The sequence below is a fragment of the Rhamphochromis longiceps genome, linkage group LG13, assembly GCF_057381845.1.
Source record: "Rhamphochromis longiceps isolate RC_006_pf linkage group LG13, R_longiceps_female_GT1.1, whole genome shotgun sequence".
NCBI classification, from domain to species: Eukaryota; Metazoa; Chordata; class Actinopteri; order Cichliformes; family Cichlidae; genus Rhamphochromis; species Rhamphochromis longiceps.
Genome location: NC_140569.1, coordinates 13,475,787 through 13,501,870, shown reverse-complemented (window position 1 = coordinate 13,501,870; position 26,084 = coordinate 13,475,787). Strand labels below are relative to the sequence as shown.

Here is a 26,084-nt window from a genome sequence, read left to right as displayed (position 1 = left end):
ACCTTAAATCAGGTAATTTAGTGTGAAAAGGTTGCAGTGTGATCTTAGCATGGGGATTCTGAATTTTCACACAGTGTATGTGGTCTCGAGTGTACTGTGCAGTATAGTGAGATATAAAAGAAGCAGTTAAATGATCACTTTTGTCATCTCTTGGTTTTAAAACAACCTTGTGCAAATTGTAATCCAGCATAATGACAGCTGATGGGAAAAGGTTCATTGTAGCTCCAAGCTGGGATTGGTATTCTTTTACTGGTTATGTGCCAGATCACTGGAAAAACAGACCTTTAGACAGGGAGCATTACACATAAACACACACAGAAGTCTTTGGCTGCATGTTTTTATTAACAGTTGTGTGCACAGCCAGGATAGAGGCAAAGCATTCTGTCTACTTAATTTTGATAGTGAATTATTCACAGGCAGCTTTGCCAAACATGTTTGCACTCTGTTATCAGTGAAGACTCCCAGCATATTGCAGGTTGGATATGTGATTTATCATCCCCACGAAGACTATCTGCTCTGAAAGATGACTAAGGCAGCACAAATTCTAACTAATAAAAGCACTGGATTTTGCCATAGAATACCTAAACGACAGCTTTAGAAAGGTCAGAGAAGGTTACACAGAATCCAAGTTGTACCCAGTTGTACTATGTCTGAAATTCAAGGATGTGGCTGGAACAGATCGCAAAAAGAGTGGATTCATATCATGCCTATATTTGTGCTCGCCCTCCCCCAAATGTCCTCAATTTCAAGCCCAGAGTCTACTGATTTTTTTCCCCTCTCTTTCATATTTTTTCTCTGTCCTCCTGTCCTCCCTTCTCGTCCTTTCCCTGGTTGTTCCTGTAGGTAACCAGAGAAGGGAATCAATGCCTGGGTGGCAGTTGTAAGCAAAAAAGTCTGGCTCTGTTATGACCTCCTATCTGAGCTAACATATTGGTCATCATTGCGGGACTATATTCTCATAAATTATGCGTTTAAGTCATTCATAAATGTTTAAAAAATTAGTTTGGGCCAGACTTTCAATATTTACAATAGGATTTGCTTTGGACTTATCTTTTAAGGTGTAGTACATTATAGTTATAGAGCAGGAGGGCATATTCTAGTTTATAGCTTTTATTAAAGTGGGCTTACATTTAAGATCAGCTTGAGCATCACAAAAGTCCTTTATTTAAAATTATTATATGGACTTACACATCCCTGTTTTTAAAGGCCCTTTGAAAGAATTAGTATGCTGCCTTAAATGGTGTTTTACTAGGATAGTTAGAAAATTGGTGCTCCAAGGGGCATTGTCTGTACACGTTGTGATGTAGATTTACTTGTGTGTCTCCAGGACTGATGCTGTGCTCTGTCTCTGTGTGTCTTTCGAATCCATCAGCCTACTACAGATCTATCGCTAACACTGTACAGCCAGGGCTAAAACAGGAAATGAGAAGAGTAGAACATTGAAACAAGAGCAGTAATAAATTACTAACCTATAAAAAAGAATCCATGGTTATAGATTCACAAATGTCAGTATATATGGGTGATTTAATTCCCTTTTTCTTAAACTAAATTGAATTGTGTTTAGGACAAGTGGTCCCCCATGTCTGTCATCTTATACAGTTTATCAAGTTATCAAGAAAATATTCCATAAGTGTTGTAGTAATGAAAATAACTCAGCTCCAACCTGAAAGAGATGTTAAACCTAAAGCAGTAATGAAGACTGTTCTTGAACTGATGATGACGATGGAACTTCATCTCTGTTGTATCACCTTTCACCTCATGCAATCATTTCATTACCAACACGTGAGCCGCCCTATTCCAGACATAACTGAGTCAATGCAGTGTCTCGAATTCACTGCGTTTGAAATCAGTTTGCTTTACAATTTCCGATTGCACAGCTAGCATGTTATTTTAACTCTCACCCTCTTCTTCCTCCTCTGCTGGTGGTCCTTTCTCCTTCGTTTCACTACAGCTCCTTTCACAAACACCCTGCGTGTTGAAAATAGATCAGCCCTACAGCAACTTCTAGCAATCTCCCTTGATGATGTGTATTGCCGCGTTGACAGTCTCACATCAGATATTTTTGGTTGTGTTTCTAGTTGTTATTTCAAATGCAGCTTGAGTCACAGACAACCCAAGTTCTGTATGCACTGTGTGTCATCTGTGAGCCCACCCAGTAGTCTCCTACCTGAAGGACAGTGAAAAGCATTACCCAGAGCTTTGTCACATTGTTACTGTTTTAGAACAAACGTACTGGGGCATTTATATGTAGAACTTTTTGTTTTTATTAGAAATATTTTGTTATATTTTATAACTTTTTAATATACTGTATTATTTAATTTCATTTAGTTAGTTACTATGACAATATAATTTCATCTGGAATTAATAAAGTACTCTTATTGTTATTCTGAAAGTACAACTTCAACTGTGAACTTTCATCATCCTGCCATCACTGTTGTGCTAAACCAGTAAGTTAAGCAGAAAGGTCAGATATTTGCTGTCAGACTGTGTATGCTGTACTTTGGTGGCTCAAGCTTGTTTGTAAGGTTTCCTTTTGCTTCAGTTGGTCACATTCACATTGGACTTTTGAAGTAACTTGATTTGCAGCTGCTGCATGCCACACTTTTTTTTCTTGATTTCCACATTCGTTTTTTAGGTGAGGGAGATGAAGCACTAGAAGAGACTCTAGAGGGGCCTTTTCTAAATTTATTTAGGGCTCCTCGAGGAACCATTTTAAGGCGGGAGGTGTTCTGCCCCTCTGCAACACTTCTTGCAGTGGCAGTGCGAAGCTCTTTTTGTGTTGTCTGGGCTTAAAGGCTACACCCGATGAGGTGCAATTAGTCATAACTTCGGTCAGCATGGAGGAGCATGATCATTCTTCTGGTGATTTATATATCAAGAATGATTGTTCAGTTCATCAAAACCTAATCAACAGATTAATCAACTATAAAAAATATCCACAGGTTATTTTAAGGAATCATATATCGCAGAATTTGAAAAAGGGAAGTGCTAAATCATTGTCCTGTTTATATAATTGCAGTTTGCTATCTGACAGACTGAAGGCTTGATCTGATACACTGAGACGGAGCAGTACGCGTCAGGTTGCTGTTAGTGGTGCTGCTGACTAGGTTGCTGTCACCATGTGCATTTGTGTGTGTGTGTGTGTGTGTGTGTGTGTGTGTGTGTGTGTGTGTGTGTGTGTGTGTGTGTGTGTGTGTGTGTGTGTGTGTGTGTGTTGCTGACTGGGATGCTGTCAGCTGTGTGTCAGCCATCTCGACACCTACAGTGCACTTTTAACTTTTTTTTGGGACCTTCCCTCTTGATGCCCAAATGTCCACCTCAGCTGAAGAAGGGCACGCACACATACACACACATACACACACATTCACACACAAGTTGCTGAAGTGACCAATTATAAGAAGTGTTGGAACTAAGCAGGAATGACACAGTCTAGAGAACAACAGGAAAAAAGCTGTGCTTGTTCTTCCTTTTAAAGGGTCAGCATGTGAAACGTGTAATTTTTAAGCCCAACTTGATTATATCCTACAACGTGTTGATTTAAATTTGATTTAAAGCTCTTTTAGCTGTTATTGATTAGTCTGTTGACAGTAAACTAGTAAAGAGTAAAACAGCTGCGCAGAGTCTGTCATCACATTACGTTTTGGCAGAATTAAGATTAAACACTTTGATTCAATCTCACCGTGACTCTAATAATGTTATGAGTCAGGCGCAGGCCATTTTACAATTGGTGCAGCGGGAAGCTGTCCCGCAAATGGATGATTGAATTGGTGAAGAGTAGAGAAGCATGTTTATGCATCTCAGTTTTTAAAAATATGGATTTTTTTTGTGTGTATTCTATTTTTTTTCCCATGTATATATGTATGTGAGTCAGTTTATAGAATTAGCAATACCTTCTGTTTGTTTGAGAACTGCTGATTTATGTTACAAAGAGGAGACACTTCATAGTGAGCTGAGTTATGGGTGGAGACTGCTCAGTTGCATTCTCCTCATAGGAGCACATACGACACTTAACCTAGTGAACATCAATTTGTCTGCTACGACTCTAGGAATGGATTAAGGAGTCCAAACAGTCAGCCAACATGTAGGGAGTTGCAAACATATCCTTAACTGAAATAACCTCAGTTACTTACGTAAACGCTCGCAAATGGAAGTTTAGTATTTCAGCTTGTTTGAAACACTTCAAATTTGTTTCTTTTCCTTTTATTGGCCAGTCTCAGGTTTGTGTTTGTGTTTGTAACTCAGCCCAGATATCCAACATTCAGCTGCCTCTCCACTGCTGATGTTGAAACTGGTGTTTTTTGGGTACCATTTGTAATCAAGCTGCCAGATAGGCACCTGTGAGGTGTCTGTTTCTCTACCTCATGACTTTGATGTACTTTACCTGCTGCTTAGTTTTGCACACCAACGTCTCTCTCTAGTTAGAGCCAGTTTGTGATGTTCTGTCAGGGTAGTAGTACTTGCAGTTGTGTGAAATCTTAAGGGTTTTTTTTTTTAAGTTGCTTTGTTTATTTTGTGTTGTTTCCTGACATGGAATGGTTTTGTTTTTGTTGATTAAGAACAATGTGGAAAGTTGAGCTTTTTTAAGACTTGAATCAAATCCACAGATACTGATGCTCTGGACACTTTCAGAGTTATTAAACTTTTTTTTTCTGGACAAGAACAGGACATCTCTGCTAGCCTGAGTTAACAGATTATAAAACAGAAACAGTACAAAAGGAGAGATAAGACAAGGGTGCTGAAAAAAATGAAGTAAAATTAAGCATAGCAGATCTGAATCCACCAGGGACAGAACGATGTTGCAGAGAGCAGGAGGACTCTCGACTCACTCTGTGTGTGTGTGTGTGTGTGTGTGTGTGTGTGTGTGTGTGTGTGTGTGTGTGTGTGTGTGTGTTGTAGAGAGAGTAAGAGTGAACGTGTATACTGCTCTGTTGGCTGCTACAGCAATGCTGACTGTCCCTATCAGTCAAGGTTATGTCTTATTATAGGTCATTAGTCTCTCTGCTCAGCTGTGACCTTGGCGGTACCTGCAGGAGCATGTATATACACCATAGTAGTCAAAAAGCTGTGTGTGTGTGTGTCTCTAAGTGTTGTTTATGTATGTGTACCTAGGCTGCAGCCTTGATGAGCACTGAGTTCTGGCTATCCGTGTGATAGATGAGTGGACACACGGGGTCACAGAGGGTTAGCTAACACACCCATATGCGGGGGCAGGGAATGGATGTCACTCACAGATTTAGTGCTACAGGACTGATGCTGCTCTAAAGTAAAAGTGCTGCCACCCACAATAAAAAAAATGTCTGCTGTGCAGGACAATAGCTTGTGTTCTAACTGCCAACAGACATTTACTGGTTGCTTTTCTTTTCCCATTCTGACAGTTACACTGAGACACGCAGACCACAACTGGCTATATCATCAAATTCTAACACACCTATTAGACTCATTTTTGTGGATTTAAAGAAATAATCCAGGAGTTTACGTGCCATAAAATAGTCTGGCACATACACTCCCACAAAACCACAACACTTTTACACTTTTTTATTTATGTCTTTCTTGTGTATTTGGTATTCTAATATCTGAAAAAATGCAAAGCTTGGCAGTACTTAGTACATAGTACATAGTACAATCCATGGGTCTAACCACATATAATGGAAATATACAATATTATATTACTCATCAGAATTACAATTTTCATACACATTTTAATCCTCTGAGGGCCCAAGATCAGTGTGGTAGTTTAGTTCAGAGCTTGTTCCAAAATCGATGCTGTGCCGGTTGATTAGATATTTAATTTAGTATAATTTACCACTGTTCCACTTGTAGCTTGCTCTGACGGTGAACTGTGTTTTGGATGTTGTATAGAATCAGATTGGACATAACTGATCTAAAGCCAGTCTTATTTAATGGACTGAATAAATGTGAGTTTAGGAACTCTGAGATGCTGAAATGCATCGAATGTCCCGTGCTAAACAGCACAGATGTTAGAGACTCTGCTCATAAGCATAGCCAGCATTAAATAGCAGACAGCATCAGAGAGAGAGATTTTACATTTGGGTTTTTTTTTGAAGGTCACATGATATGTCTTTACATGGCATTGTTTGTGTGCACTGACATCTGCTGGTGTTATTAATTTAAATCAGTTGCTCTATGCAGAGACGCTTGGATTGCTATTCCAGCGCTCGGTCCACTTGTCAAAGCCTTTACAGTCTTTTGGTTTCCAGGATTAGCCTTTACTATTATTGTGATGAGTTTTAAATAAAACTAAATATAATTTAGAGTGTGCAAATTGTTTAAAATGCTTTTTGCTCTTAAAGAAATCAAGACGTTTCTGTGTATTAGTGTGTCCTTTGAGAAATGGACCACTTCAGGGTAACAAAACACAGGTGAATTTCTCTACACAACACACTCACATTGCCTGTCTTGTTGCCATGTTCAGGGAGCACTGCTATTAAGGATTTGGGCCTTACCATTCAACAGCCTATTACTTTGTGTTGCCTGAGGGGCAGCTGGCTGTTTCAGCACCTAATAGCCTTCTGTTTGCCAGAAAGAAATGCCAGGATATTATTCCAGTGTAAGAAACAGAATGTGTTACAGCTTCTGTATTTGCAGAAAAGAGTAGATATTTAAAAGGTATAAATGAAGGATAATCAGTTGTATTGGTGAGCAGGATGATGGGCAAATCCAGTGTAAATCCATGTTCACGCTCATATTTTTTCACATCACTTTGTTTCTTTCCTCTTCTCCTCGGTCAGAAATCCTTGGCCTCGTGTCAAAGGGGCGATCATGGAGAATTAGATTATAGTCCCGTAATTTTGACAATTTCTACTGAGCAATTCATGCTCGTGTATGTGTTTAGTTTAAGTGCTTGTTTGCACATGTGCGACTGTCTAACTGCATGCTTGTTTGTGTGCGCACTGTGTGGAGACTGGGGGGGCTCAGAGGGGACAGATGGCTCATGGTCTGTTCTCGTCTGGTGCTCTCTGTCTGCCAAAGATCAGGCAAAAACAGGTACAGCACTCTGTTTTTTTCAGCCCTGCACCGACAGGGGAAAAGCAGGACTTTTTATTCTTCCTGTTTTATAGATAGCTTTATGAGCTCTCATAATGTTACGGTCAAAACTACAGAAATGACATTTACAGCAGATTTTGTTGTACCTCAGTGTCAGACAATGAACGCATGATTTTCTTCTGTGGCTCTTTAATGTGGTAAATGTTTAGCTGGAAGACTGTAGCATACTTTTTGACTGGCACGTGTTTGTATTCCATCTTCCAGACTCTAAGACTTTAATAATTTATCAGGGGGATTTCTGAATTTGCTCTGCCGGGTTTTCTTAGTTCAAAGACATCTTGACTAAGTGTGTCCTGCATCAGACCGTACCCCCCTTTTTTACACGCTGTATTATTTGACTTTGAAATAACAGCTGTTTGCCACAGTGCAAGCAAGAAAATGAGCAAGAAAAGATTTTTAAATGATAAAAGTTATGCAAAAGGTTTACCATGCCAATGAGTACACGTTAACATACCAGCTGTGCATTTTGCTCAGTGATGGACAATTCACATCTTATTGATCTTTCTCAGCCATCATAGCCATTTGTGATAATGGGGATGGGGAGTTTTTATACTTGGCTTTTCCTCTTTTCCTATTTAAAGCCTTGGAAAGACCCTCTTGGTCTTCTGCAGGGGCCTTGGAGACGTATAACATAAATACATCTTATACAGAGACACACTGGCTGCACACGAAAACATAAAGATATTTTTCATACTTACCTATAGTACTTCAATTTGTTAACAAGATCAGCTAATTCCAATGTTTTTGAAGACCACTTGAACATCATAACCCATGAAGACTGAGACAAAGAAACATTAAAGGCCTAAAGCATTTTCTAAAGTCAGAGGCTTTAAACAAACAGGATGTTGGAAAGATAAATGCACAAAAAAAACTGGCAACAAATCATACTACCTTAAAACTTGATTACATAACTCTGAATGTCATCTTGAATTCAGTTTCACCGTGTCCTGTTAAATTTAGGACTAGATGCCAGATGGGCATTTAGTGTCTGACACTATCCAGAGTACTTTCAGTTATTGTAGCAGAGCTGTGGTGCTGGGCTAGTTGAGCTAATGTGGAATTTACAAGGTGCATAGATGCTATAGTTAGCTTGCTGCTTACATACTAAGGCTAGGATTGTAAACCAAAGAAGCTCATTCCCTTTTTTACCTCAAGAATGAAATTGAGGAAGCTCAGTGAAGCAAGGGAGTAAAGATTTTCACTAATGATGTGTGCAGTTGATGAAGTGAGATCAGGAGCCTCTGTTCATCTTCCTTTTCCTCCAGATCATTGGTAGTAGCTTAAACAGTCCTTATAAACTGACACAGAGGGAAAAAAAAGCCAATTCTCTATTCAGACTAATCATGTCAGTTCAGGCTGCTCAATTTTATATATGCATGTTTCTCATTTACATTTTCTCCTCAGATCTTTCTTTTTGAGCGTTTTGTGAGTCATCACATTTGGGACTGTAAGCTTTTGTCTTTTTCAGGTCTTTTACAGCCGAGCTTCTTTCATGTGTTACCCCCACACACACTTTCAAATGTATTTATTTATAAGTCACATGTACCTTTTTCTCTAGTCCATATAAAGACACACACAGATGCACACACTAAAAGTTATTGCAGTTTCAGCTCCCACAGCTCATTACCTGCTGTTCAGCCAGGACTGGGTCTTACACTCATTACAGTCCATCTACCGGTTAGTCATTTGCATTTTTATGTCACATTTTTATGTCACAAAGAAAGGAAACTCACTCACATGAAAATGTGACTGTAGAGGACTGCCCCTTTTTAAACACAAAAGGTCTGTTAAAGTGGTTATGGGTTTATTGTTTCTTTCAAATTGCTTAACTTCTCACCAAGTGCACATGATAGGTTATTGAAATTAACGTGTTGAAAACATGCAGTGATGAGTCCAAAAATCATTAGTCCTTGTGAGCAGCAAAATCACTCAGTGGTTAGTAGCAGCCTTACCTCAGAGTAAGGAGGTCTTGGGTCTAAATCTGCGCAGTGCTGCAAAGCTCGAGACTTCTAATTCCTGGTTAAAAACATTTCTCAACGCCAGAATAGTGTATCAATGGGGAAGCATCTTGTCACAGTTCACTCCAAACAAAATCTCTGACTGATGCATTGTTCTCTAACTGAACAACACAAACAAGGAATCTAAATGAATTTACGAATGCATTTCTACATTTTAACTTGTCCTTCTTCTGGATGTGTATTCTATCCACCAAAACACTGTTGGTGTTGACGATGCTTAGCTAATTCCACAGTGAGGTTTGCGATTCTTTGCACAGTTGTCATGCAGGAGACTGCCCACCAGAGTCCAGTGTTTGACTGCTCAGCAGAGTCTTCTGCAGGTCACACTGAGGTTAGAGATGGTGAGCTGAGGGAAAAAGAGGAGTTGTCTCTGAATTAAAGCCAGACTCTGATATGTTGTTTAATTTTCTTTGCCCTTTTAGCCCAGAGCCCTTTTTATCTGCCCAAAGTCTGTTTCCTCCTCGTGCCTGTGCGCAGCACCGTGTGACCATCGATCTTCTGGAGCCTGTTTTAGGATGACTTTTTGGCGCGACAGCTATCGATCGAGTATGGTGCACTTGTGTGTAGATTTAGCTATACAGGTGAAATCCAATGCGACATTATGATGTCACCCATGTCAGTGTCAGCGTTACTGGCCCTAGACAGCAGGGAGACAGGACATTTCATGTCATGTGCAACAGTAGTACTAACAGTAACATGATAATAGGTGATAGAAATGTTTTAATTACCTACACACGGCTGCAGCAGAATCAAAGGAAATACTGACACTTGATTATAAAATGTATTAAGTCAAATATTAAATGTATTAATCAGATATTTTTAAGATGATTTACTCCGGTCTGTACTAGTTTTTAAAAGCTAGATTATATTAGCCACGCTGCATAGTTGTAGTTGAAGCTTACTTATTGAGTGGTTCACCTACTTTCCATGTTCTCCTTTCCTTCTCCTACTCTCCTTTCTCCCCCTCCTTGCTGCCTTCCCAGCTTTCTCCCTCACTTCCCCTCCTAACCTCCCTCCCTAATGGTTTCATGTCCCAGGTGACACAGGGGAGCTGTGCCCTTGAGCACGCTTCACGCAGCAGGAGCATTAAATATCTGTGTATGTGCGCGTGTGTGTGCTTGTGGGGGTGTGTGAGATGTAAATTTTCAAAAGACTTTTAAGCATACACCCTGGAATAATGAAAGTGTGATATTTTATAGCCTCTGTGAGGTAGCTCAGTTCTCGTAAGTGTTTGTAAACTGGAAAGGAAAGCTGGGCAACAATTTGCAAAGACGTTTATTTTCTAGTACGACAAAAACCTCCAAGAACTGTTCGAGTACAGTGTGCTGAGCTGTATATCATGCTGGTAATTTTATTTGAAAATAGTTTGTCAATTGGATTTTCAGAAAATGCACTGCCATGTTATTACTGCAGGGTGGCAGAATATTTTTCCTCCCAAAACTTTTATCTCTGATTAAAGTAACATGTTTACGTCCTGTTTAGATTTTAAGTAAGTGAAAGAAAGGTTGAAAAATTTACAGATTAACAATACTGTGAATTTAAATTAAAATAAAGTAAATAAAATAGATTCTGATCATCCTTTTTTTGCCGTGACGTATGGTTCTGCACTATACAAGGAAAAACCCTGACGTCACTATGTGTGTGTGTGAAGGTGAATAAATGGTGGAAGACATATTGGTTCTCTGTTTCTTGCAATTAATTTATGTTATTTTTTATTTCAAAGAATACGATTTAAAATAACACACACTAAAATACCACACAAATGCCACCAGAATATTAAATATGTGTATATATATATATATATATATATTTGTTTTTTTCCAAGTAAAATACTAAACCAGGACTAAACCAGTGGCTGTGATTGCTGGCAGCCGCTACCAGTCGTGAGTGCCAGAAAAGATAATTTTCCATAAGTAGGCCCGACTCTCTTCCCCTTCTGTTGTGACCTCCCCCGTAACCATGGTAACCATGCCTTTTCCAAGGAAGGCTGCTTATTGCAGCGTTACTGTGAAGGGACCTGTGATCCACCAATCACATGTTCAGCTCGCCACTTCTGGTCCAGAGCATCTGTCACTCCCTCTGCCACTTCTCACGTGCACTAGTCTCCCTCTCTCTCTCTCTGCATTTAAATTTCCCTGACTCCCGCTGATTGTCCCCAACTCTCTTTATCTGTCGTCTGGCAGTTTATAGAGCTGGAAAATACCCAGAATGCAGTGGTGTTATTCATCCGGAATAGTAACAGAATGCACTGGCCTTTGCTGAGAGATGGAGTGCATGTGACTGACTATTCTGTCTGTGTTTACATCAGTGTCTGTGATACTCTCTGCTGCCAGGAGAGTCCCCAGTAAGAAAATAACAATTTATTGTCAAAATCTTACATGCAACGTATTAGGGATTTTCCATATGCTGGCATTTAACCACAGTATTTATTTAGATAATCTTTGGATTAGATTATCTTCCACTGAAAATAGTATTAGTAATATGTATTTTGGGGGGGTTTTATGCTCATGCTGGATTTTCTAAAAGCATAAAAACATTATTTTGTTTTACTTTTGAGCTTCAGTTCAGATGTGTTTATTTTACTTTTATAGCATCTTTTAACAACAGCACTGATCTCAAAGCACTTTAAATTTCTATAACCACGGTCTTTTCGCCCTTCGTTTCCTGTGTAGTTAACCGGTTGTGTATCTCATTTTCCCCATGCCATGGCCCTGCATTCCCACTTTAAATTTTTTTTTACTTGATGATTTTCTTTCTATACTATGTACACAAAAGAAGCTTCATTCTCATTAAAGGAAATACTCTATTTTATCTATATGAGGGATGACACAAGATGCCCACTCACTGTGAATTTCCTGGACATTTCCCTGCGTTATTCCCACATGGGTGCAGTTGGATTTTATACCAAGGAGCTGGCAGAGTGAAGTTAGTTTAATGTCCAATCTGACTGATCTAGACATTTGCATTTTCACGTACAGCTGTATCAGGTAGTGTCAGTGAGAGGTTCGGGGCTACAGTGCACAGTGTAGCACAGGAAATGGGACAAAAGGGCTAAGAAGAAAAAGAGAGAGAGAGATAAAAACCACCTAATCAATGGTGTTTTGGGGTCTTTTCATGCTGTTTGTTGACATTAAAAAGATACATGTTGATATGTAGTGTTATAATGGCTATTATCACATTGTCTTTCTGCTTTATCGACTGCAAATGTGCAGTTGGAGCAATGGACCAATCTTTTAGCTTTATAAACATGCAACTGAAAGCTATGTGAAAGCATAACAGCAGCGGGTGGTCTTGGAAGATGAATGATCAGATTGCATGCCACCCACAGGTGCAATAATCCTGGATAAAATATACACCTCACTAGTTATGCTGGATGTTATGCTTAACTTGCTCATACAGATAGTGATCAGATCCAGCTCTTCATGTAGAGCAGTGAGTTCACTTGGTTGCTGTCTTACTGTGTGGGGGGATTATCCAGCAGAATCTGCGAGGAGAAGTGGGGCGTGCCTGCTGAGGGGTGAGAGGTGGAGAGACAGAGGGTGTCCCTAATACTGACGGAAAAGCTCCTAATCCTCTGTTAAAATATCCCCATTGACCGTTGGGGGTGCCCCTCGGATCCACCTGCCCCTAGGATAGTGTGTGGTGTTATTGTTGTTGTTGTCTGTTGTTATTGGAATTATAAACCCCATAAACCACCCCCAGTAGGCACGCAAAGTCTCACTGCTGCTAGCTCCCATGTTCTCAGATCCCCCTGGCTCATTTTACACAACTAGGTAGAGCCGCCCCAGCCGGGACATTAACTCACAACACTCAAACTGGTCTTTTGTTAGGGGAAAATAGCTGATAAGCAGGATGACAATAAAAAGCCGTGTGCTGGCAGACCCTGTGTGAGGCAGGGAGAGTGAACCAGAGAGAATGAGTGGGAGGGAAAGAGGGCAAGTGGGTGGGATAACAAGAGGGGTTGAGGGGGGGTGGCATTTTAGCGAAAGTATTTGTTTCAGCTGCTATTTTCAGTTTGGCCCATGTCCATCATTGACTACCCAACCTTGGATATCAAGATAACGGTAGCAACCCCCACCTACCTACCCTGAGAGTAAATGAAGGTGAGAAAGAAAAGGAAGGAGGCAGAGAGGGAGGGAGAAGCCTCAGCTATTATGGTAAGTCAGGGTGCTCTTCCTGCACACTCCCTGATTTGAAGGTGCTTTCTGGGGCAGGGGCCAGCTTCTGTGAGGCAGCAGGGATTTACTCTTGTTGACATTTGATAAAAAAGACACCAAGAGGGGACAGGGAGGGAGAGAGGCAGCAGAGGGGATTTGGCATGTGTCCTTTCTACAGCGTGAAAGACTACGAGATGTTCAGTGCTTTGTTTACTCGCTACAGCAGTGCTGTGTAGACCTCCTCTCTAGTTTTTCCTCCTGACATCAATTTCCTTTACCCTCTGCAATACGTCTTCAGCTTCCCTCCATCCCTTTGTCTGGTGTGTGGGGCATCAACCAGGCAGAAGAAGGGGCTGCCTCCAATTACTCCTATGCTAGCACTTCTTAGTTTAAAAAAAAATCCTTTGTTAACTGAACAAGTTGCACCTTGCTCTTTCCTCTGAGTGGATAGGATGGATGGTCAGGAGGCTGAGATAAGGGCAGGACTAACTAACGGACTGACTTAGCAAATGACTGCTTGGCTGGCTGGCCACTCTGAGCTCAGGTTTCACTGCTTGTCATTCTGAGGAGAGAGAGAAAGAGGGAAATAAAGTGATCATGGCGGTGGAGGAGGGTGCTGTCTTCCTAACCCAAGTGAGTAGTGCTAGAATTTCTGCCTGGATTAATTTGATTTATTTTGCAGTTTTGTTTATTGACTCACTCAGAGGTTAATATTGTGAATTTAGAACCATTTTGTGAACCATTAGAATGGTACTGGTCTCATGTCATTCATTTGTACTAGGCTGTGGCTGCGTATGAACATGGAAAGTCAACTGATCTTAATGAACAGAGCTTGAAGTGACTGTGTGATTGTTTGATCCTGCATGGCAATACTAGATCATGTTTTTGACTGGACTGATATTTGCCCATACAAATTGTACACATCCAAAATGTAGGTAAGTAAATATGTGAGTTCAGCTGAAACTTTTATTGAATTACTGTAGTGTGATAATATTCTCAGTAAAGCTGTTTCATTGTTGAACGCTCTGGATTAATGAATTTTTTCCAAAGTGATTTACTTTAGTTACTTGCTCATTCATTCATTCATTCATTCTTTTGCTTTCTAAGTCACACAGTGTCTCACTGCCGCTTAGCCTAAAAGCTTTATTAGAACCACTTGTCTGCGCCATGTGCTGATGGCTGATGGTACATGCAACTCTTACATTTAAAATCAGAGAAGATTAAAAAAATGTCACATCTCTTCATATAGATATCATGTTATCACTTAACATCCATGTCTCTAAAAGGTTTAATTAAGATTTTCTGGTGTGAGCTTGTTGACAGTGAAATGATGGATTAATCAGCAGCAGCTTTTCTGTATTTTGCATGGAGAAAAAGAAAGAAGTCAAGTTTCCATGGGGAAATAAGCAAGGCTGGGGATTTGGGAAGTTTGGCTATTTAGAGCTGAGAGGAATGGATGTTGTGGTTGCTGAGATGAGGTTCTTTGGCACTCATAGAAGATGTGGCCTGTTACTCAATGCCCCTGACTCTCTGCTTGTAGAGCTCTGTGAGTTTTGTGTTGTCAGGAGAGCAGGGGATAAAATCAAACAATACAGCTGCTGCTGGTCTGGCTCTCCTCTTCTAAGCTCCCTCAGTTCACACAGCGCCTACAGCGATGACATCAACGCGTGTGTGTCTACATTGTTTTTATCTGTGGTGCAGCGGTTAGTTCTGTCCCCTCATGCTATGAAAGGTCCTGATTTGAAGCACAGCTGGGGTCCTGCTTTGTGGAATTTGCACATGCCCACTTGGGTTTGTTTCAGGTACATGCGTGTTTTTAGACTCCACAGTCCAAAAACATGCATGTTAGGCTCATTAGTGATTCTAAATTGACTTCGGATGACTGGTATTTAAAGTGTATATAATAAAGCGCTATATGAATGCGTGGTTAAATGCGGCTTGTAGTCTAAAGTGCTTTGGATGGTCAGTAAGATTAGAAAAGTGCTATATAAATGCTGTTCCACTCAGTGTGCGAGCTTCTGCTTTGTTGTGAGCTTGGTATATAGTGCCAAGCTGACATCATTGTAGTCTGGAAAGACAGGATATCAGTTCTTTATACTAAGTACCTTCTATCCAGATAGACTATCACTGCGTTGATGTCATGAAGCGAAAAGGTGCCAATTACAGATTCAGCAAAAATGAAAACAAACAGCAGCAGCAACGGGTCGTGAAGTTCAAATTCAAGAAGTGAATGATGTGACCCACCCAAAATCTGACCGTTATGCCTTTACTAGCGTCTTGAGGCGACTTTTGTTGTGATTTGGCGCTATATAAATAAAATTGAATTGAATTGAATTGAACTTAATTTCATCCTTTTGTGTCATACTGTAATGCTAATTTTATTCTAATAGCTGGATATCAGATTTGCCTTTGGAAGGAAAGAAAACTCCAAGAACAACAAAAAAAAGAAAACAGATCTATTTTCTTTATCCAAAAATGTTACTGTGAGTAGATTCTCATTTTCCAAGTTTATTGTGGGAGAGTAGCATTTGTTGACACCACACATGCATTGTTACCAGCTTACAGTATATATCATGTGAGCAAAAACAGGGAATGTTTACTAGATATTTGAAATCTGTACTATCAAAATTTCAGTAGGGATTGTGCTTTGTTCCCATGCTTCCCTTTTTTGAAGAGGCAGATTGAACCTTTAAGGGTTTGTTCTTCTTCAAAGAGCGTATCCACTCTATGAAACAGGTGCTGTAGTGTTATCAAACACATGCATTTTGGTTCATCAAATGCCAGCACAAAGGCCTAGCTGCTTTTTATTCACATTTCTTTTTCTTCATTTTAAAGAGCATCTGCAGGCAGTGGCGACAGGGCTCTATTAATTTTTAACCCATATGGTTAATTCTCATTTTTATAGCATCTTACCTGAAAGTTAGCTCAATTTTTGACTCTTTCAGATGTTAATTTGGAGTGATGGCATAATTTCAGGCTTTTTTCGTTAGCACTTGTGTGCCAGATTTCGCTCTCGTCCTCTACTTTCTATCTAACATGAGATTAATGCTTTCCTTCAGGCTTAACCTAGTCTTTAATGGCCCCATTTTCTTTGAACCTCTGATCTGTGGAGGCTTAATAATATTTCTCTTACTAATCTCATACCCAGTCATGTGTAATACTTCATTCACAAAGACTCCAAGATCCCTCATGTTAGACATAGATGGGGATGGCTGTGGGGCTGGACGTTTTGGTCACTGTATTAAGGGATAAACTGAAATCAGTAATAATGTAGATATGGATGTGGACTACTTAATCTGTTGCGAGAAGCAAAGAGCACCATGTGATATTTAAAAGACTATGCAAGTTGTCATAGAAACACGTAAAAGCTCTTAATAAAGTAACTTTTCTGTAATGAAGTTTATATATTTTTTCTGTCTCATCTGCTGCCAACCAGTCATCCCTCATTTAATATCTGTATTAAACGATTAAAGGCTGCATTAGATATCATGTTCGACCTACGTAATATTTGATGGTGTAAATCAAGCAGCAGTATTGGTGCATGCTGTCTTTCCACAGCAGTGTGACCTTTGCATTTCCATGTCAGGGGGTTTCAGAGCGGTCACGCATTTGGTTGCACTCAAGAGCTCATACATGGGTCAGACATTGCAGAGCATGCTTCACAGTGAGGACACATGGCAGTTAGTAGGAAACATCTTAGTTGGTGGGAAACACAAACATATGCTGCACAGATATTATAGTATGTGGAGAGACTTCAGTAAGTCAATAAAAAGGCAATACCCATTTAAGTTTTGGCAAATAAACATTTTATATGTTTCCTTCCCATCTTCGATATTGTTCAGAACCACTATAGTTAAAATTAGATTATTTCCATATGCAGTAATTTCCACTTTGTGATGTGACATGCCACCCTTTAAGTGTATAGTGATAACAGACATGACGCTGATTAAGACAGAAACAGCATGAAAGGACGAGTTGGGTTGGAAGTGAGTTGCAAAGAGCAGCTTTAAAGCATCTTAAATAGTATGAACTCTATGAGAACTACCCATAGGATGCATAAAAGAGTGTCTGATGAGCAAGTTGATGTAATCTGGAACTGAAGACAGATGATCTACAGGATTGTGGAATGTGCTCGACTTCAAGGCCTGCCTGAATTTATGCTGTGTTTAATTCTGCGACGGAAAAATGTGTATGATGTTTTTTGGAGGGGAAAACGACATCATGGTGTTGCTTTTTTTATTTTTACAGCCCCCCTTTAATATTTAATATCAGTATTTTCTCACCATTCCTGCATAGCCAGCACTTCTCACTGTAAAGAAGGTTGAAAACAAATGAAACGTAGACCTAACAGAAGACAGAAAATAAAAATGATGACAAGAAAGAGGGTGGCTGCTGACTGTGGCTGGGCCACAGGTTATCATAAAAGATCTATTCACTGTATTATGCTGAATTTTAAGTAAAGGTTATGCTTAATTTTAAGTTAATTGCTGTGGAGATTGTTTACATTACATCACGTTGTTTATAAAGCTATTTGGAGGTATTTCTCTGAAGAAGATCCAGAGCATAGCACTAGATGTTTAAAGGCTTTCAGTATCACAGCCCGGTACAATTCAGCAGTGCTAATGCTAAGTAATGCTAAGATAATCACAGCCACACACACTGATAGAGCATCAATCTTAAGAAAGAATCTCAAGCTTTTATTATGCCTCTTTAGACCTTTGAGACATTTATAATATTACCTCTGCACATGCATTTGATAAAGTTAAGAGCTGAATTTTTCTTTAATTGTTCTCGGTGCATGGCTCATTTTTGCTGTTTACTTATCATGCTGGTTCGGTACCACGCATGACTTTTTCTCAAGGCCACAAGAGCAGAAATATCATTAGTGATTCAGTGCTATCACACATTCCTCAGAGGGTTGGGGCTATGGAAAAAGGAAGGAGAAATCTCTAGATGTGGCTGCAGATATATAAGTTTTAGCTTAATGGTTTCTTGTAATCTTGTAATCAGGAAATGACTCGGGTTCCAGTTAACACTGCCTCATTTGTATTTAATTTGTTTGTCCACACATGTGTGCAAGAGCACAAACAGAAATATTTTCCTCTCAAACTTTTATACAGACTAGTGGAACAATCTAATACTGGTGTCTTGTTCCCTCACATTTTGGCAAAGGGTCAGATCCCTCTATGCTCGTCAGAGTTATTTCTGGACAAGCACAGTGGAGGGGGAGGCAGAGAATACAACATTGGATAACCACTTGTACCATTGCCCTGCTGCGTTTATCCTACATGTCTCTGGATGCAAGCTAAATTTAGCAAGTCTGGGCTTTTGATAAATCAGGGGAATTTGGTTTTGTGCCCCTGTTATGAAGCAGCATATCACAGCATCTCTCCCTCCTGCTCTCAGCAGCACCAGTGCTGAGTTTTACAAAATGCTCTTTGCAAGGCTGCTGCGAAGAAGGGAGACAAAATGTGCAGAGTTTGCTGTGTGTCATTTTATGTCAGACCTAATGTCCTCTGAGGTAACATGAACACAGAAAAGAAACTACCTTCGTCTCTTCTATTCTCTTTTTTTTTTTTTTAGCTTTCTCCTTCTCCTTCTCTTTTTCTTTCTTCTCTCTTCCTCCTTTCCATCTCGCTCCCTCCCTTTCTTTTCTTCTCTACACGCACATGCTCACCACATTTGTTATGGGGCAAAAAAAAAAAAATGCTTGCCTCATCATTATATTTTGGTGTGCAAAGCCCTATTTCTGTAGTGAAATAAAGGACAGCTGAGCAGAACAGCGGATGCTCTGCTTCTCATAGCACGGCAACGTAGAGTCATAACTGCTTTGCTGGTGGACAGAAAACATCTCAGAGGAAAAGAGGAGGTCTCTGTGGCAGCTGTAACGACCACCCGGTCACTGAACTTCTTTCACTGGGGAATCATGGACATTTGGATTTAACAAAGCTGCAATAACATTTCGGTGGGATCTGATGGATGATGAAGGATGATGTGAATTGTCGGGAAGATATGCTTGGGCTCTCTCATTTCTCATGGATTTACTTCTTGAAATGTTTGTGTTTTCTCGCTTTGAAGCACAAGTAGACTTTTTTTTGTTCGCAGTGTAAAAATGAACACATTGCATCTGTGGATATTAGCTTTGTTTTTTTGCCAAGATAAGATGTTTTTGGATGTCTGAGAAATTATGACAGAGTTCTACTTGGTACAGTAATGCACATGCTTTGTTCTACTGTGGGCTTAAAGATGTGTTATGTTTAAATCAAGACAGTGCTTAATTCGTCTCTCTTTGTTCTTGCTCTCTCTCTCATCTGCCTCTCGTGCCCTCTTTCGCTCTCTTTGTTTCCTCCTCCTCTTAAGTCTGATAGCAATGCCAGTTACCTACGAGCTGCCCGGGCAGGGAACCTCGAAAAAGTCCTTGACTACCTCAAGTCTGGGGTTGAGATTAACATTTGCAATCAAGTAAGTTTTTACCATTTAAACTGTCATGTCCTTATGCATGCTCATTGATTTTAGAATTAAAGAAGCATGTTAGGGTACGCATTAAGCTGCAATGCTTCCCAAGCTAAATTTAAGAGGACTACAAGATTCATGTATAACTTAATAAACACTATCTTACCATAAATAAAACATAGATGATTTTAGCCAACGTATCATTGACAATCAAACGTAATCTCATATTATCTCATCATGCATAAGACCCCTAACTCCTATAAACGTTTCCTTCCTAGAATGGTCTAAATGCTCTTCATCTGGCCTCCAAGGAGGGACATGTAGAGGTTGTTGCTGAGCTGCTGAAGCTCGGAGCCACTGTGGACGCAGCCACAAAGGTAAGACCAACTCCATCAGGTATAATGGAAGACTATATTTGGACCGAGCACGGATCATGGCATCTCTGTAGGATTAAAGAGTATGCAGAATCAGTACAACGAAGTGTGCAGCCTTTGTTAGTGTTTGATACTGGATCAATATTTAATGACGTCTATGGGGACTACTGCTGGAAGCAGACAAGGTAATTAGCCATACGAAAATAATAGAATGTGTGCTAGAATGAAGCAAAAGAGTGTGTTGCAAGAATTGTATGTATTAAACATATAGATAAGTAAAACCAGTTGTAGTGTTATTTTATGTATTGTAAAAACATGCATATATTTTAATAAGACAGGTTTTTGCTATGGACGCATCTCAATTCTGATCTAAAAGGAGTTCAGAGGAAGAGCCACTGAAAATGTTTTCCATATTTCTCCCCTGAAGCCTTTTACTGCCATTTAGTGGTCTGGCTCAGCCTCTGGGCCCCAGGCCACATGCCTAGTGCTGACATAAACATAAGACACAATAAAATATTCAAGATCAAGGAAAAAATCTTCCCAATTAAAATATTTCTGTATTGTGACCTGGAGGATGCTCGAGGATTAGTTTGATATGCCTGTGTCTGCTTGCATCCTAATGCCGATCAGTTTCCTCTTTAAGCAGCCAGAGGAGGCAACGCTATCGAGGATTCTTGTTTAGCAACAGCGTCTCTGTTTGATTCTAGTTATTGTTCATTAGCCCCTCCAACAGTGCTGCTCTCACTGTGGGAGAGTTAAACAAGAAGTCCTGTGTTCACTAATAGTCAGTGATACAATAACTGATCTTTTGAGCTGTAGTGGCATCGCTGCACTGGATTACATGAACTTAAATACGTGTCTTTAAAATGGTATTCATAGTGTTTGTTTAGCCAAAAATATTTGAGGGTTCTCAGCATGAAGGAATTTAAGGAGTATTTTTCTAATCATTTTTTTAAATAAGGCCAAGATCTTCACCTGCCTTTATCTGTGTGTTTTCAGTGCTCAAATGTACACTGTGAAAACATTGGCACATTTTTTCAAGCACAGGAGTTGGTATTTTTGCAAAGCTAAATAATGTAACTTGTCAGTTAGCTTCAAATAGTGCAGCCAGCACTTCTTTAACACTGCTGTTTAAGTGTTACCACTCATAAAGGCTACGATAGATCTGAATGAACACGATTCCAAACAAAAGCTGAAACGTTTGGCCTCAAACATGTAGTATTGTACTAATGTTATGAATATATAAATATCTCTTCTCCCTATATATAAATATATCTCTATATATTTGTGCAACTTTTTTTTCATTTACAATTTTGATGGATATAGCTATGACATTTCTATATCTAGTGCGTAGAAAGAAGCTTTTCAATTTCTTTTACTGCATTTCTTGTGATTTATTTTGTTACTATGGCCTAATTACTTATATTTTGATGTATAGCAAGTTGAAATGCTCCAAAAAAAAGGCCATTACAGCATGTAATAAAGGTATAAACATAAGTACAATTAGCCTGTCAACAATAATAAGGTGACTAAATGAATATTAAAATAAAGTGACAGCGTATCAAAACACAGATATTTTATAAATCTGTCAAAAAAAATCATAGTGAAATAGAAGAAATCAGAGTTTCAACCATTAAACTAATTTTTGTATTCAGCAGTGCTTGCAAATAACTGTAATTTGGCATCTTTGGCAGCTTTGAGTGGTGGTGTAATAAACAAAAAGAAACTTGTCTGTTTGTTAGGAGCCATGGCTATCAGATTTCCCTGCTCCTGTATGCGCTATACGTGACTGATCGCTATTGTGCAGGATCATGTGGCCATGAATCAGGCTGAGGGTCGACTCTGCCCTCACAAGGAACTGCACAGGTTCTTAAAAAGTCTCCACTAGTTTTATTTACCGGCGGGATAGGAAGTGACACATTGTTGGCACTGCATGCAGGGGGATGCCAGAGCTGGAATGCCAGCAGTACAAGCATGTGATCTGTGTAAGGGGATTCACAGGTGCACGTAGATACTGACGTGGATATATGAAGAGCATAGTGGCAATCAGTCACATTCACACACGCACACATACACACAAGCAAAACAGTGGGACAGGTGGGCCAGAGCTTAACACGCATTCCTTTGGTTGTTCCGTGTAATCCAGAAAGGAAACACTGCTCTGCACATAGCGTCGCTGGCTGGCCAAACGGAAGTCGTCAAAGAGCTGGTCACTAATGGAGCCAATGTCAACGCACAATCTCAGGTGGGATATACTCGAAATGCCTGCAAGTCAATGTCAAAATGACAGCAAGGTCTTGGTGGTCTGGCTTTAGGGTAGGTATAATTACACTGCTGTTGAGATGATCTATATCAGATAGTCGCTGACATACAGGGAGAAATCCTCACTGACAGAAACTGGCATAATGCCAACTAGGCCTCTGCCTCTTCAGGAAACTGCTTGTCCTTGCATTTCACATTTAACTCTATTAGATCGAAGCGAGAGAAAATATTCAGCCAGCTTCTTTCTCTCTGATAATGTCCAAAATAAAAAAGCAAGCAGAGGAAAAACTCTTTACCTTCAGACCACTGGAACATGTTTTGTTAAGATATACTCAGTGTGTAAAAGATTGTGTGTCTTTTGGTTCATGTTGTGTGCAGAATGGCTTCACTCCTCTGTACATGGCAGCCCAGGAGAATCACCTGGAGGTGGTGCGGTTCCTTCTGGAGAACAGCGCCAGCCAGAGTATCGCCACTGAGGTACTGTACATGTGTGTGTGTGTGTGTTTCTTGTGCTCACATGTGTGTCCATTTCTCTGTAGTATGTATCCGTGCATTTTCTATGCCACTGTCGTATCTAAGGTTTTTTTATCTGTTGTACTAACCACCTCCATCTCCTCTCCTCCTTTGTTTCCTTCCCTTCCTCCCTTTTTCCTCCACCCCCCACCCCCCCATTTTGCCTCAGTCTCCATCGGTGTCTTCATCTTTTTGTCTCCTTTTTCACTTTCCTGTTTCTGTCTATTTCTCATCTTTTTTGTCTCACATGATCCCTCTCTTATCTTTCCCCTATTCTCCTCTGCCTGCCCCACCTCCTCTCCTCCTTCCTCATCTCTTTATGAGGGACTAGGCAGAACTTCATTGATTGGTAGTGTACGGAGGAGGTAGAGTGACCTTGAGCGGGTCACTGATGAGGTCTGCTCTGCTCCCTGCCTCCTCTCTACAGCTGCTGTTACTGCTCTGATTAACGTTGCTTAGTCTGTGGAACACACGTACACTTTCCAGTCACAGCACGTTCACACAAACACACGCAGATGATACAATACCCAGTGTACCCTGTCGTCTGCAAGTTTACATTTATGGGCACGCATGCACAGTATCTACTCAAACATGATATAAGGTAATATACAGGCTGGTGACAAATTAAAGGAAGTGCCTTAGCACTTCCCCCAGGAGGGTTCAAACCCAATTTTCCAATTAAATAGTCCCTTGTTTAGTATTTTGATGATGGCGATGGAGAGCACTGCACTGTCAGTCTATAACCTCCCATCAGTGTTCAGCTGGGCTGAGTCACCCCTCATCTTGAAAGAGGCTTATCAGGACAGGAAAAAAATGTGTGTATATATATATATGTGTGTGTGTGTGTGTGTGTGTGTGTGTGTGTGTGTGTGTGTGTGTGTGTGTGTGTGTGTGCACACTTCTGCCCACACATACTGAGACATGCAGTATCAAAAACACAGTAAAATAAAATGGCAGAGCTTTTGGCTGAATTATGTATCATAAGAGCAATGTGAGTGGGAAATGCCGAAGATGTGAGCTGGAAATGTACAGTAACTTCTACATTATATGAAGTTATAATTAATTCTAAATGCTCCTCTAGGTCAAGCTGCCTCTATATTTTTATGAAAACACATCACTGTTATTGACATAGTTAACCTAGTTGTTTATTATAATAATTAATACCTTCAAATAATGTGAGCAGCCTAGATTCATCATTGCCTATAAAACTATTAAAAATCATTTTGCTTTTTATAAGCTGCGTTTAATTTGCTCTCATCATCCACGCCATCCAGCATTGGTTACTCATTTCTTCCCCTCCTTCGCAGGATGGCTTTACCCCTCTGGCAGTGGCCCTCCAGCAGGGCCATGACCAGGTGGTCTCCCTGCTATTGGAGAACGATACAAAGGGCAAGGTGCGCCTGCCTGCCCTGCACATTGCTGCACGCAAGGATGACACCAAGGCCGCGGCCCTGCTCCTGCAGAACGACCACAACGCAGACGTCGAGTCCAAGGTGAGCAAAAACGCTGATGCAGCCCATCTTTGGTAGTGAATGATCAGTTGATCTCTTTCTTTTTGCCTATTTGATTATTTGTTTTTAACACTGATTTCTTTGGTTTTCTTGATTGTCTTTTTTTTCCTGCTGCCTTTTCTCTTTATTGTTTGAATTTGTTGTTGATGCTCTTTCTTTCGGAAAAGAAGCAGAAGTACATTCATGTTTGTTTTTTGGCCAGTTTTATCTCTGAAAAGATTTGAGTTTGAGAATATCCTTCTCATTCTTAAAATCAAACTTCAAGTAAGAGCGCAGTCTGCACACCGAAACTTTTCTGCCGTAGATTATTTTTCACTGAGCTGCCTCTCCCTCTTCTGCTCCTCCACTTCATGTGAGTGAAGGCCCTTTTTAATTTGTTTTTTTTTTCTCACTAATTGCCCGTTCTCTCCTCTCTTGGCTGACTCTGTAGATGATGGTGAATAGAACAACAGAGGTACACCTCTACTCTGTACATTATGTAGTGTTCATCCTATTCATAAAAACTCTGAAAACAACAACGACAATCACTTCAGTGCCCCTGACTTGATGCAGTAGTGTTTCTGCAGCCCTCTGTCACTCCCCCTTTTCCATTTTAGCTCAGTACTGCCTTCTTCCTTTTCATTGCTTCATCAATCTAGTGGATATATCTGGTCATTGAGAAAATCAGAGCTAAAGCGCATGCTTCACAAATACTGATTTAATAAATCTGAGGCTAAAGGCTTGGGTATCAAGGTTTTCCTTGATTCTAATGGTTTCATGGTGTCCAAAGCTGAAGTGTCTTATTTTTGGAAATCCCTTGTCACTGTTTAAAATATGTTGTCTTAATGTGTCCTGACTAAGTCCCTCCATGAAACTGATTAGCATGATAACCAGTGTACGCATGAAAAATGGTTATCATTCATTTGAAACCAGCAGTTTGTCCATAACTTGCATGGCAGTCTAATTCCCTTTACACTCTAAAGAACCCCTGCATTCTAGCATTAGTCAGGCTCTCTAATTTGTTTACTGGTGTATCCTTTATTGAGCTCTAGTACATCCAATATTCAACACTCACACCTAAAGCATTTTGCATGGGACCAAAGTAACAAGCTAGTGTGACACTGCGTCTGTGGTAACATTGGCCCCTTTTTTAAACCAAAGCCAGGTGGCCACCTTCTGTGCGTGCCTGTTTTGGTTGGCATTGTCTGTGGTTTTGGCAGGCTCTGATATGATTCATCCAAAAATGGCTTTGATTTCAGACTTATGCATTGCGTTAAACAAATGTGTACTCAGATAGAAGAAAGACACTGTAATCTGTTTTATATGAATAGTGTGTTTTTTCAAGGCAGATATAAATCATTTTAATTTTGGTGAACTTTGTGGTACGATTTCTCAGTTCAGGATATCGGTGGGGACACGTGTCTGAATTACTGATTGACTTTTGGCTCTTTGAAATTAAAATTCCAGCAGTTGGATTGTTTAATGTAAGACATAAGGTCACAGATATTTTCCAGTGTCTTTTAGTTGCTCCGACAGCTAATCCAGGAGTTATATCAGGATACATCTCTCATTGAAGATGTTAACAAATGGAGATTAAGTTCATTTGCAGGGTGATTATTTGCAGCTAAAAATATCAGAATGCTGTAAATAGAATTAAACAGATTTACACCAGTTAGCTCTTGAGCTTTCAAATCAAGTTGTATATTACACTCATATCTTTGTAATTAGTTTTTTGTCAGTTAAATGTAAAAT

At 40.0% G+C, this 26,084-nt stretch overlaps 1 protein-coding gene across 30 annotated transcripts in view; it reads left to right on the top strand.

Annotated features, from left to right (window-relative positions):
• LOC146655470 (ankyrin-3-like) overlaps nt 1–26,084 on the top strand; it is a 123,800-nt gene that overhangs the window by 45,090 nt on the left and 52,626 nt on the right. For 27 of the 30 annotated variants that reach the window (XR_014914306.1, XM_085427787.1, XM_085427814.1 and 24 more), the window contains 5 exons: nt 19,601–19,702; nt 19,972–20,070; nt 22,214–22,312; nt 22,708–22,806; nt 24,150–24,335. Coding sequence is in view for 29 of the 30 variants with exons in the window: in XM_085427787.1 (XP_085283913.1) it covers nt 19,601–19,702; nt 19,972–20,070; nt 22,214–22,312; nt 22,708–22,806; nt 24,150–24,335 (585 nt within the window). In the remaining variant the exon portion in view is untranslated. Of the gene's footprint in view, nt 1–13,088; nt 13,241–13,473; nt 13,874–19,600; nt 19,703–19,971; nt 20,071–22,213; nt 22,313–22,707; nt 22,807–24,149; nt 24,336–26,084 lie in introns of those variants that run through there. The other 3 variants (XM_085427790.1, XM_085427797.1, XM_085427804.1) reach the window with 3 other exon arrangements.